Genomic DNA, 12,500 nt, shown 5'->3' with positions numbered 1-12,500 from the left:
CTGGGAGGAAGGTAGGGTCCCGGAGGATTGGAAGTCAGGCATAATAGGGAGGTTTTTCGTGAGGTCACTCTGTACTCTGTGGCCATGTTGGTTGAGCAGCTGACTGTTTACAAAAAGGAAGAACTGTGGAAACTCCAGCAATTTTGGCCGTTTTGTTCATCATTTGATGAGTTTTGCCCTCTTTTAAGGGAAAAGTTAAGAATGCCACGCTTCTGCTGTGTAATACGATGTAGTAACACCGACAAGTTTCCTTATCTTTCCTGATGTCTTTTTTTTTTTTTCACATAGCAAAGATCATGAAAAACCAAGGAGAGGCACACAAGAAACTGCTAACTGAGAAGAGGAATTTGTGGTTCTCCAGGATATCGCGAGTGCAAACGTCGAACCCTGAATATGATCATAATCATTTAGACATTTTTTTTGGCCTATATGACAGTGTCAGAAATAATTATCTTGCAATATATGGTCTGAATTTACCTTGATATGGTCGGATCAACTAGCAATGGGGTGCACTTAGCTGGCCGAATGTACCAGGGTCTGAATTTACTGTTAATATTCTTGGGCAGGAGTTACACATGACTAGATATAGCTGTCACTCTTACTTAAACCTCTCTGGAATCCACAGCCTTGCGGATGTAACATGGTGTTTATGTTGACCCCACAGCAGTTTTGCCTACTTTATTAATCTTTTTTTTTTCTTTGGGGGGGGAGGGATGCTTGTTCAAAACTCTATGACAAATAATCTTTAGAATCAAATTAAACAATATATATATATAAAGATAGATAGCTGTCACTCTTACTTACACCTCTCTGGATTGCACAACTTTACAGATGTAACATGGCGTTTATGTTGACCCCACAGCAGTTTTGCCTACTTCAAAACTCTATGTCAAATAATAGATTCGTAAATAAAATATATATATATATATATATATATATATATATATATATATATATATATATATATATATATATATATGAGCTTCAGTGGTAGAGTGTGCGTTTCGCACACGGGTGAACCAGGGTTCGTGCCCCGCCAGGGTAATAAACTTTGGGAGTGTTCACCCTGCCACGTACTGCATTGGCGGCCACAAGGGGTGCTGTGGTTGAACCAGTGTCGCTTACTACAAAGCAGTGGTTCTTAACCTTTTTTCTTGGCGATCCAAAATCCATAAGATGGTCTATATGGCGACCCAATCCCTTGTAAACTTACTCTGCACCAGAACCGAAACAAACGTGTGTGTCATATCATGTAACTAAAACCAAAGTAATATTTCAATATTTTATTGATGTCATAATAAATATATTTCATTTTTATTATATGTACTTCCTAAGAACTAAAATATCAACACATTTTGGCTGGAAAAAAATAAATCGAAGATCAGAAAATCAAAATAATTCATTTATGTTCATGATATACCTATTTACTCTGACCATTAAGGAGAGAGTCACTATTTTGGATGTTGTCTGAGACATAAGTACTATAATCAGTGAGATCCCTGCCACTGAAAAGTTTCAATCAGCTTCTCAAACCAGGATGATTTAGATGACAGACTGCATCTTAGGTCATGCTCTGGTTGTAGACGGTTTCTGTACTTTGTGAGTGCAGAAAATCCTGTCTCACACAGATGAGTTGTAGCAAAGGGAAGGAGTGCTTTCAGGGCTTCACCTCCAAGAATTTTCTTTTCTTTGTAAACTCTGATCCAGAATGAGCTCAGTGATTCGTTTTGTTTCCTGAAATCATAACGAAGTGTTTCATCATTCTGAACCTCGATGTGCTCCTGGATGTAGCTGATGTTCGAAATCTCGTTAGGTAAGTCATCTGCTTCAATGCTGAAGGGATTTCTTACCCAGGCATATTTCATCACATTCTCAGGAATGTAGTGAAAAGCTCTTCAATTAGCCTAGTATGGAGATATGTTCCACAATGATGCTTTGGACCTGGGTGAGAGAAAATTTTTCGTCTTCCTGAAAATCACTCAAAGATGGAACGACGCAGTCTTCCCAGTCTCAGTTTTACTTTTCCACAGCTTCAGTTTCCCCTTGAATGCAGTTACCTTCTCTGACAGCCCAACTAATGTCTGATCGTGACCTTGCATTGAAATGTTCAAGGCGTTAATCTCAGCAAAGATATCTGCAAGATAAGCCATTTGCATCACCTACTTTGAATCAGAGAATCTTTGGGGCCAGTGAATGATTCTTTTTTGCTAGAATTATCTTAGTCTCGTTCCGCATTTCAGGCAACCGTTGGAGCACCCTTCCTCGTGACAGCCACCTAACCTCAGAGTGGTACAACACGTGTACATGTTCTGAACCAAAATCAAAACACATCCGACTGATGATCCTGGAGGGTACAGCCCTAGATTAATGATACTGACTACCTGGATGACTTCCTGCATCACTTTCTGTAACTCAGGTGACAACCCCTGAGAAGCAATATTCTCACGGTGAAGGAGACAGTTAACAATCAGCACGAATGGATTTTCTTCTTTAACTCTAACAATGAAGCCATGACGTACTCTCAGCATTGCTGGTGCACAGTCACAACAGACATAAAACACTGATTCCACTGAAGCCCTTCAGTCCACAGTACTGGAAATGTCTTCTCTGGTTGTGGTTGTGTGTAATGGCCGACAGAACAGAAATTCCTCTTCCATGTCTTCTGGACCTCGATACCGTCCGTAAGCCATGAGCTGGGCATCATTACTCCGAAATGAAAACGGTTAAGTTTTAAAATATAAAATGTACAGTACCGGTACGCTTCTCCCAGTTGTGTGCATGGTAATAATCTTTTTTTTAAGCCAAATGCAATCGCCTACTGTAGGAGAGAGAGAGAGAGAGCGAGAGAGAGAGAGAGAGAGAGAGAGAGAGGGAGAGAATGTAAAGTGTGAAGTATCGACCTGTATGATCATATGTTAAAAAGTAATAGTATACAACATTATTAATATCAGCAATATTTTTGTCTCTTGGCGACCCACTCCAAATGGCTTGGCGACCCAAATTTGGGTCGCGACCCATAGGTTAAGAACCACTGAAAGTATGCTTGCACCCAGTCGGCTTGCGCGGGCCGATTACACTTGTTTCACAGACTACACACACATCCAAAGCCAGTCCAACACTACAGTTACACTTACAAGCACTTCTCACCCTACATACAATCTCTACCAGACAGCCTAAGCCACTTGGTAGAGATACATTGGCTGTATCGTCCCGACTTCTGTCGTTATAGGCCGGTCCTGCAGTGGATACTCAAACGGCTGATGATGATGATATGATGATCTATATATATATATATATATATATATATATATATATATATATATATATATATATATATATACTTCCCATTCTACCAGTTTCTACTGAATGATATACATATTATGACTTTTCTCAATAAAGTAAACACATATATTTATAGATTGGTAAATGTTCAGAAGAGCTCCGCATCTTTCCCCCCCCCCCATTACTGTAACACTAACACCCAATATTATAACTAAATGAATCCATTAAAAAAGAGAAGGAATGTCTTTTTGTTCCACTTAAAAAAAAAAAAAAGGTTAAAAGACCTAATCCAACTTTCGCCCTAACACCCAAATTCAGGTATAAAAGAAGAATATGGAGATGTAGACTAGTTTCTTTCTCCACGGTTTCTGATGTGTTTTGAACGATTCTGACGTTCATTTCTGACGCAGATTATTTTATATCTGAATTAGGGTTTAAGGGTGAAAATTTGGTTAGTTTTTTTGCAGTATTAAATGAAAAAAAAAAAAAGGCCATTTCCTCTATTGTAATGGTACCTTTAGCCATAATATAGGGGTTTTAATGTTAAAGGCGGGAAAGACGATGCGGAGCTATTCTGAACATTTACCCTCATTAACTGGTAGCTACGTATTTGCATCGTTAACACTGCTACTAGCCTACCGCATTATAGTAGCCTACTTAGTTTGTTTATATCTTCTTCCTTTGGTCAGTTGCGCTAGGTAAGGATATGGTCCAACACATTAATGAACATTGTTAATAAGAGGGGATAATTTCCGTATCAACCACCACTAGAATCACAGCAAAATGATATAGGGTTGGAATAAATATTACCCACACAAGTCAAAGGGAAAACAATTTAAAATGTCAGATCTTTGGGTGGCTGATACGGAAAATATAGCATAGTCTGTTGTAGTAAGTCTAGCACAGGATATTTCCATAAGGACAGTTTCAACAGATGAAGAGCTCTCTACCAAGATGGCCGACAGATGCGATGTTTACATCGTGACGTCAATGCAATCAGCTGAGCGAAAATGGTCAATTATTCCCCTGCACAGAGGATAATGAGAGAAAGTAGTGTGTGGTTATCATTGAGGTATTTGTCTTCTTAGTGTAATAGGAAAAGTATATGGTAGGATACATACTGACAGAGTTAGAGGAATTACAGAAGTATTAGTTGGAGAAAAAAAGGGACGTTTCAGGAAGGAAAGAGGATGTGTAAATCAGATGTTCATCCTAAGTTGTAAAGTGGAAACGTTTCTAGAGCAGGAAAAGAAGTTGCATGCTGCTTTCATGGATTTGGAGAAAGCATATGACCGAGTGGATAGGCAAGAAATGTGGAAAATGTTAAAATTATATGTAATAAATGGGAAGCTATTGAATGTCGTGAAGAGTATTTATGAAGGCGCTAGGACCGCAGTGGACTGGGTGAATTTTTCTAACTGAATGTTGGATTGAAACAGGGATGTGTCATGTCTCGATGGTTGTTCAATTTGTATATGGATAGGGTTATATAAGAGATACAAGATAGGGCAGTGGATGGTGGAGCGGCCCTAATGAGAGAGGCAGCATTTGGAAACTCCCTGTACTGTTCTTTGCAGATGATACCGTATTGTTAGTGAAGACGAAGGAGAGCTGCAAGGCATGGTGAATGAGTTTGGGACAGTATGCAAGAACCTAAATCTAAAGGTGAATGTAGAGAAGAGTAAAGTTGTAAAGTTGTGGTCTTAGAGGGAAATGAAGTCGCAAATTAACAATGAGGCTGAGTAGTGAGGATATGGGATAAGTGAGTGTATTTAAATACTTGGGTAGTGTGATGAGTACGGATGGAAGTTTGGAGAAAGTGCTTAAAAAGGTGCAACAGGGAAGAAAGGTTGCTGGTTCTGAAAGCAATGGTAAAAAATAGGGAAGTGAGCATGGAAGCAAAAAAGTCGCTGCATAATAGTATTGTGATCCTCATGCCAAAGTATGGAAGCGATGCTTGAACTTTGTTGGAATGACACAGGTCAAGGGTGAGAGCAGTGGAAATGAGTTATTTGAGAGGAGCATGTGGAGTATCACGGAGAGGCAGACTGACAAAAGAGGAAGTGAAGCAGCGTTGTGGTGTGAATGTGAATGTCATACAAAGCGTAAAGACATATACAGTGAGGTGATTTAATCATGTGGAGAGCATGGAGAGTGAAAGACTAACTTGGAGAGTATGTGAGTGAGGTGGAAGAGGGTGAGAGGGAGAGGGACACCGATGATGAGATAGAGAGATGGAGTGGAGAGGTGTGTGTGTGTGTGTGTGTGTGTGTGTGTGTGTGTGTGTGTGAGAGAGAGAGAGAGAGAGAGAGAGAGAGAGGTCAACTGAGTAGAGAGGAAGGAGGAGATCGATGGTGAGATGGAAGGTTAGAGTGGGGAGGCATATGAGAGAGAGGGGTGTAAATTGGAGGGAGGACAGCGAAATGGCAGGGACCAAGGCGACACGGAGGCGATTTGTTTGTGACCATCTCTTACGGTATTAAGGCTTCTGGCTATGTATAGATAGATACGAACTCGTACTGCTTGTATGAGAATGATGATTGTTCGACTGACGATTGTCGGAAATATTTGTGATTGTTTAATTCTTTCTATAACTCTTTGTTGGTCCTTTCACGTATATATTTTTGTGTCTCTTAGGCGTGATTATGACCAACGGGCTACAGTGGCAAAACGCGCGTCGGTTCCTGCTTCGTAACCTTCGGGACCTGGGTATGGGCAAGAGCCAGATGGACGAGGCGATTCAGGAGGAGGCCAGGATGTTGGTGGAGGTGAGGTATTTAGCACCTTGGATCCGATACCGTATTACAGTATTTATTTCTTTTTCATTTCCTCGAGAGCGTATATTGAGCTTAGGAGTGATCACATTTGTGATGGCATTAATAAAGGATTTATGTGAACTTTGCAGTTCGAATTCTAAGGTTAATAACATCCCTTGAAGGTAGAAAGAATAAGATGAAAATAAGTCATCGGAGTGAAGTAACTAAAATTGTGAAACATTTAAATCTGGCGACGCATTTCTATATTTTTCTCACGCTATAGCAGTCTCTCTCTCTCTCTCTCTCTCTTTCTCTCTCTCTCTCTGCGCCTTACTCCCGGAAGGGATGACCACAGATGAATCGCTTTCATGTCATACTGTTTTCCAAAATCAGGTTGCCCTTTCTCTAGTACCAGCATCATTCATATACCTCTCACTTCCTCCTTTCATTTCGTCTTTGGTCATCCCTTCCTCATTTTTCAATCTCGGTTACATACAGTACACTCTTCTAGTCTATCTCTGATCCTCCTTTCTCTCCACATGGCCAAAACCATCTTTAGTAGGGTGTCTCTTCCGGGACCCAGGAGAAAAGATTTCTGCGTCTAGGCAAAATGACCAAAGTCCCAGGATTACTTTCCTTCCTGAAGTACCAAAAATACTGTAAATGAATCAGACTAATACAAATATACTTTTCCGAAAATACCTGTTGTTCAAAATCCTTTGCTTTTATTGAACCTATGCCTTACGCAAATATGGCATTCGTCTATATACAGTATGTATATATATATATATATATATATATATATATATATATATATATATATATATATATATATATATTGTTACGCTGTCCGCCTGTCCGTTCCCACGGGTGCAGCCGTTACAGCTGGGCTAGGGGATTATGCAGTATCCGTGTCATTCGCGGAGTTTAAATTAGCGAGTGTTACAAGTTCTTTTGTTTCTTTCGTTCTTGCCACTGAGGGCAATTTTATTTAATACCATGCTGAGTATGCATTTGATTATTTTGATTGTCTTATGTGAGCTACCAGTATATTTAATGATGTTTTGCTTGCATTAGAAGTACCAATTCATTGTAGAGAGAGAGAAGGGCACGAATTTAAGTTCCTTATTAATTAATCTGATTCATGCGTTCACGCTTGGCTGCACACGAGCCTAGCATCAGTCCAGTGTCTTCCCAACCAGCTTCAGTGTTGTGTGTGTGTGTACACTCTCTCCCCAGTCATTTTTATGCCGAGCTGGCGTTTTCATTTAAGTTCATTTTATTCTTTTGTTTGCTGACTGAGGGAAGTAGCTATTTTATTTGATTTTGTTTGACCGTGTTGTCTTTGGAGGGGCAGGCTGGCTCACCGTGGTCCTCTCGCTGCCTTTATTAACGTTCCCCAACACACACACACACACACACCCCTAACCCCTACACAGTTCAATCCCATCTCCTTGCACAAGGCTAGTGAGAACTATCGTGAGCTATCAACTGCGTTCCCCCTTGGACACGGGTTAAGTAGAAATTCGTCACCACCGGAAATAAGTGGGAGGTGTTCCTGTAGACTGTCTTGGGCGGTATTATTTCCGGTAGTGACGATAGTAGGCTAGATCCATAGGTAGGCTGTTCCGTTTGTTACTATCAACGTACAGAGTGTTGCGTACTTAAGTGATACTTCTTCCATTGCGCAGTTTTTCTCTAGTTTACGGAGTGTGAGTGTCGGGGTCTGCGTTATTTTCACAACGCAGCGGAGGCCGATCATCTAAAACTACCTTGTCTTTTTGTAATAGCCCCGGACTGGCGCTACCGTAACAGTGGCGACCTCGCATCAGGATATCCTAACAGTGCCTTCTTCTTGCTAGGATATCGTTACCTTGGCATTCTCTGTGCTTTGAGGTGAAGTTGATGAGTGTGAAGTTTCTTAGCATTAGTTATTTCATTATTCAGTACTGCCATTGAATTGTCGCCATGAAGTCACGCGTGTCTACACCAGAAGGCGTATGTGCTGAGTCACCTGTGGATAAGGAAAATATGGAGCAACGAGAGGCACATAGCAAAGGTACTCCCCGTGTGAGCCCCGAGTTTATGGTGCTGAGCTGCCTCGTTTTGCTACCCCACCATTACCATCCATGATGCCGCCGAGCCAGTTTAGAGCAGTTCCCCCAGGTATGTCTAGTGCTTTCCCTGGAGTTGTTCATTCCACTCCCATATACCCTGGAGTCTTGTCACCGGACGCTCAGTTGCAGTTGGAGTTGAAAAAGATGGAGATGGAGATGCAGCATGCAAGAGAGAAAGATGAGATGGAGATGGAGATGCAGCGTGAAAAAATGCGATTTGAGCTGGAGAAGACTCGCTTGGAGGTGACTGCTAAAAGGTCTACTTCAGATACCCAAACCTCAGGCCGTGCAGAGGATAGGGAGAGTTGGCTCTCAAGGAGTCTGAAATTAGTGCCAGCATTTGATGAGTTGAAGGTGGCAGAATGGTTTGTCAGGTTTGAAAAGAAGGCTAGGGAGTTTGAGTGGCCCAGGCAGCGCTGGGTGGGCTTGGTATCTAATGTCCTGAAGGGAAAAGCTTTGGAAGCGTATAATAGGATGAGCCCTGAGGATGTAGATGATTATGATGAATTTAAAGCAGCCATTCTTAAGGCATATGAACTTAGACCAGAGGCTTATCGGTTGTTGTTCCGTGGTGCTCAGAAAAGACCTGCTGACACCTATATGGCCTACGCCAGGTATCTGGAGGAGACGTTAGACGAGTGGTTGCTGAGTGAGAGCGCCACTTCGTATAACGAGGTGCGTGAACTGCTTTGATGGAACATTTTACCAACATGGCTGACAAAGAAATTGGTGTTAAAATTAGGGAGAAGAGATTTAAGACCTTGAAGGAAGCAGCGACGTGGGCTGATGACCGGGTGTTGGCCTTGCGGAGTATGGGGGTCAAGTATGCTAATTTTCAGCATTCCAGGGAGAGGACTGTCAGTGGTCCGGCCTGGGATAAATCTCCCGTGAATCAGTCCAAGGGAAGTCCAGAGGAGAAAAGGAATTCAGGGAGAAAGAGCCCCTTATCCAGTTCGAAGCTACTTTGTAACTTTTGCAAACAGAGTGGGCACATCAAGCCTAACTGCCCTAAGTGGAAGGCCTCCCAAAATGCCAAACCAGTGGCACTAATTGTAGGTTCGAGTCAGGTGAACGAGAGGAGTTGGGAGAGTGGTAACGGTGAGGGAGAAGTCTGTGGAAAGCTGGAGTGCAGCCGGCTGTGCTCGCTGCCAGCTCAGGCTGAAAAAGTTACCCAACATGCTATGCCACCTTGGGATGAACTGCCTCAGAAATCGTCCCTAGACTGGTGTAAACCTTTTATGTGTCACGGCACAGTGAAAATTCATGGGATCAGTTATCCAGTTACTGTGGTTCGTGATACTGGTGCACAACAGTCCGTGTGCAGAAACGTGACTGGAGGGCCTGTAAACTCAGGGAAGTATGTGCTGTGTAGAGACATGAACGCAGATGAATACTATGATTATGTTCATGTGGAACTTGATTGCCCCATTGTTCAGGCTGCAACTCAAGTAGCTGTTGCTGATATAATGCCAGTAGAGGGGGTTGATTTTCTGCTGGGGAACGACCTGGCTGGGGAGAAAGTATTTCCATCTCTTCCCCCACCAGTTGTTGTGGCAGAGAAGTGTTTTGACGCCCCAGAAATTGGTATTGAAGTTGATGCAGAAGTGGAAGCCATGTTCCCGGTCTGTGCAATTACAAGATCTATGGTACAGGTTGCAGCCTGGGAGGAAGAACTGGCGAAGTCACAGATTCTTGGGGTTGACTGTGATGAGGCAGGGCCACCAATGGAGGAACCTAGTGAGCAGAGTGTTGCTGTGGTGGGTGAGGAGAGTGGGAATGCGTGCATGGGCGACGCCCCACTTCCCACTCAGGACACTAGAGGTGGTGCTGAGTGTGTCTGTGTGGAGACTGAACCCAGCCCACTGACTGAATTAGAAGAATTTCAGGACGCTGGGGTCGACTGCGGGGATGCAGGACCACCGTCAAACGCGCCTGAGGAACAGAGTGTCACTGTTGAGGGTAGAGGTGATGATGTCAGTGTGGAGTCTGACATTCCTACCCCTGTCGAGTGTACTAGAGGTGGCGCTGAGATTGATCGCCCTTCGCAGTCCAGTGTCCCGACCAGTCCCTTATCTCAGTCCTCAGTAGAGCTGGCGGGTGTTGGGCCAGCAGAATTGAGGGTGAAGCAACAGGAGGATGTAACATTAAAGCCCTTATTTGCTCGAGTAGGGGAAGAAAGAAGTATGGAGTGTGGTAAGGAGGAGTTCCTGATTAAAGATAATGTTTTACATCGCCGATGGATGCCCACTGGCGCCACGGTGGATGGAGGAGTGGGTGAGTTAGTGCAGATGGTGGTGCCTGTGCAGTATAGGGCGCCATTAATACAGTTAGCACATAAGGGACCTTTAGCAGGTCACTAGGGAAATAGAAAGACAGTGCAGCGCTTAAGATATAACTTTTGGTGGCCAAGTATGCCGGGACAAGTTGCTGCGTACATCAAGAGCTGTCATACTTGTCAGATAGTGGGCAAGCCTAATCAAGTTCTTCCTGTGGCCCCTTTGACTCCTATTCCTGCAGTTGAACCTCTGTTTACCCGGGTAATCATTGATATCGTGGGCCCTTTACCTTCTACTTCTGCTGGAAACAAGTATTTGTTAACCATAATGGATGTTACAACGTGATACCCAGAGGCTATACCAATCAGAAGCATGCAGGCGAAGTCAGTAGTCAAGCAACTTATCCTGTTCTTTACTCATTTTGGCCTGCCCAAGGAGTTGCAGTCAGACCGTGGAGTGAATTTTACATCTAATTTGTTTAAGCAGATAATGACAGAGTTGGGCATCAAGCACATTTTGTCCAGTGCCTACCGTCCGCAGTCACAAGGTGCCCTGGAAAGGCATCATCAGCCCTTAAAGACAATGCTGCACACCTTCTGCTATGATAGTGGAAAGGATTGGGACCTAGCGGTACCCTTTGTGATGTTTGCAGTGAGAGAGGTACCAAGTGGTGACATGTAGAGGTGTATGGTATGTAGGAGGACTGCTGGGCCTTGATAGCAGGCTGTGAAGCCTATGCCCAGAGTCGGACACATAAAAAAAAAAAAAAAAAAAAAAAATGAGTCATTAGGGTTTTCACCCAATGAGTTAGTGTTTGGGCACAGAGTTTGTGGTCCCTTGGATGTGGTGCAAGAGGCCTGGAGTAACAACAAATCTGGCAACCAGGAATCCATGCTTGACTATGTCTGCCGCACTCGGGAGAGACTGCATTGCGCTTTAGAGCTTGCCCGTGACCATTTAATAGGGGCTCAAGCGAAAATGAAGGCTCATTACGATAAGGTCAGAAGTCGTGAGTTTAAGCAAGGAGATGAAGTTTTGGCACTGCTGCCCATGCAAGGAAAACCTCTGGCGGCTAGATTCAGTGGTCCTTATATTGTGAAGAAGAGAGTTGGGGAACTTGACTATCTAATTGTTACCCCAGATAGGCGGAAGAGTACTCAGTTGTGCCACATTAATATGTTGAAGCCATACTACCGCTCAGTTGATTCTCATTGTGGGATGACTGCTGATGTCTCTCACCTGGGATGTGAAGGACGGGGAAGGGAGAACGTGGCATCAAAGGAACGTGCTGTGGAGGGAGCTGTTGGTGCCGGTGATGTGAGTAGTGGACCAGGGTTACAGCCACAGTCCCTGGAAGGTGACTTTGGAGTGGACGTTGAGGGAACCAAGGATAAGGCGCTCCTGTAGTTTTGGCGGTTGGTAGTGAGTTGGAGGAGCAGGAGGAAGTGCTTAGTCGTGGTGAGATGTTACCAGCTGACCTATGGGAGGGCAATGGTTATGCAGCTCTGGTGGAGAAATTGCGACACCTTGATCCAGTAAAGCGAGAAGAGCTGTGCAACAGATTATGGAAACATCAGAAAGTTTTTGGAGATTCACCGGGATTGACAACTTGGGCTACCCATGACATTGACGTTGGGGATAGTAACCCTGTAAAATTAGCTCCCTACCGCATCAACCCTATCAGACAGAAAGCTCTCGATAATGAGATCAAGTATATGTTGGACCATGGATTGATCAAGAGGAGTTCCAGTGAGTGGAGTTCACCAGTTACCTTGCAGCCGAAGCCAGATGGGAAGGTTAGGTTGTGTGTGGACTTCCGGAAGGTTAACTCACTGTCTAAGACCGATGCTTATCCCTTACCTCGGGTCGATGACTCTGTGGACAAGGTGGGAAATGCCACTTATATCACCAAACTTGACTTAGTAAAAGGATACTGGCAGGTCCCGCTGACGGAACGGGCTAAACAAGTGGCTAGCTTTGTTGTCAGTGGTGCAGTATATCAGTGCCAGGTGATGCCTTATGGATTGAAGAATGCTTCAGCCACTTTCCAGAGGCTTATGGATAAAGTG

General features: G+C 43.5%; 1 protein-coding gene across 1 annotated transcript in view; it reads left to right on the top strand.

The window, feature by feature from the left end:
- Nucleotides 1-12,500, top strand: part of LOC145408986 (cytochrome P450 2L1-like) — a 155,170-nt gene that overhangs the window by 56,617 nt on the left and 86,053 nt on the right. Inside the window, exon 5 of the mRNA XM_080279558.1 lies at nt 5,920-6,050. Coding sequence (XP_080135684.1) covers nt 5,920-6,050 — 131 coding nt within the window. The remainder of the gene's footprint in view (nt 1-5,919; nt 6,051-12,500) is intronic.

Source organism: Coenobita brevimanus, chromosome 79 (assembly GCF_032717465.1).
Source record: "Coenobita brevimanus isolate Jiangsu-jjx chromosome 79, ASM3271746v2, whole genome shotgun sequence".
NCBI classification, from domain to species: domain Eukaryota; kingdom Metazoa; phylum Arthropoda; class Malacostraca; order Decapoda; family Coenobitidae; genus Coenobita; species Coenobita brevimanus.
This window is presented reverse-complemented; position numbering and strand designations above follow the sequence as displayed.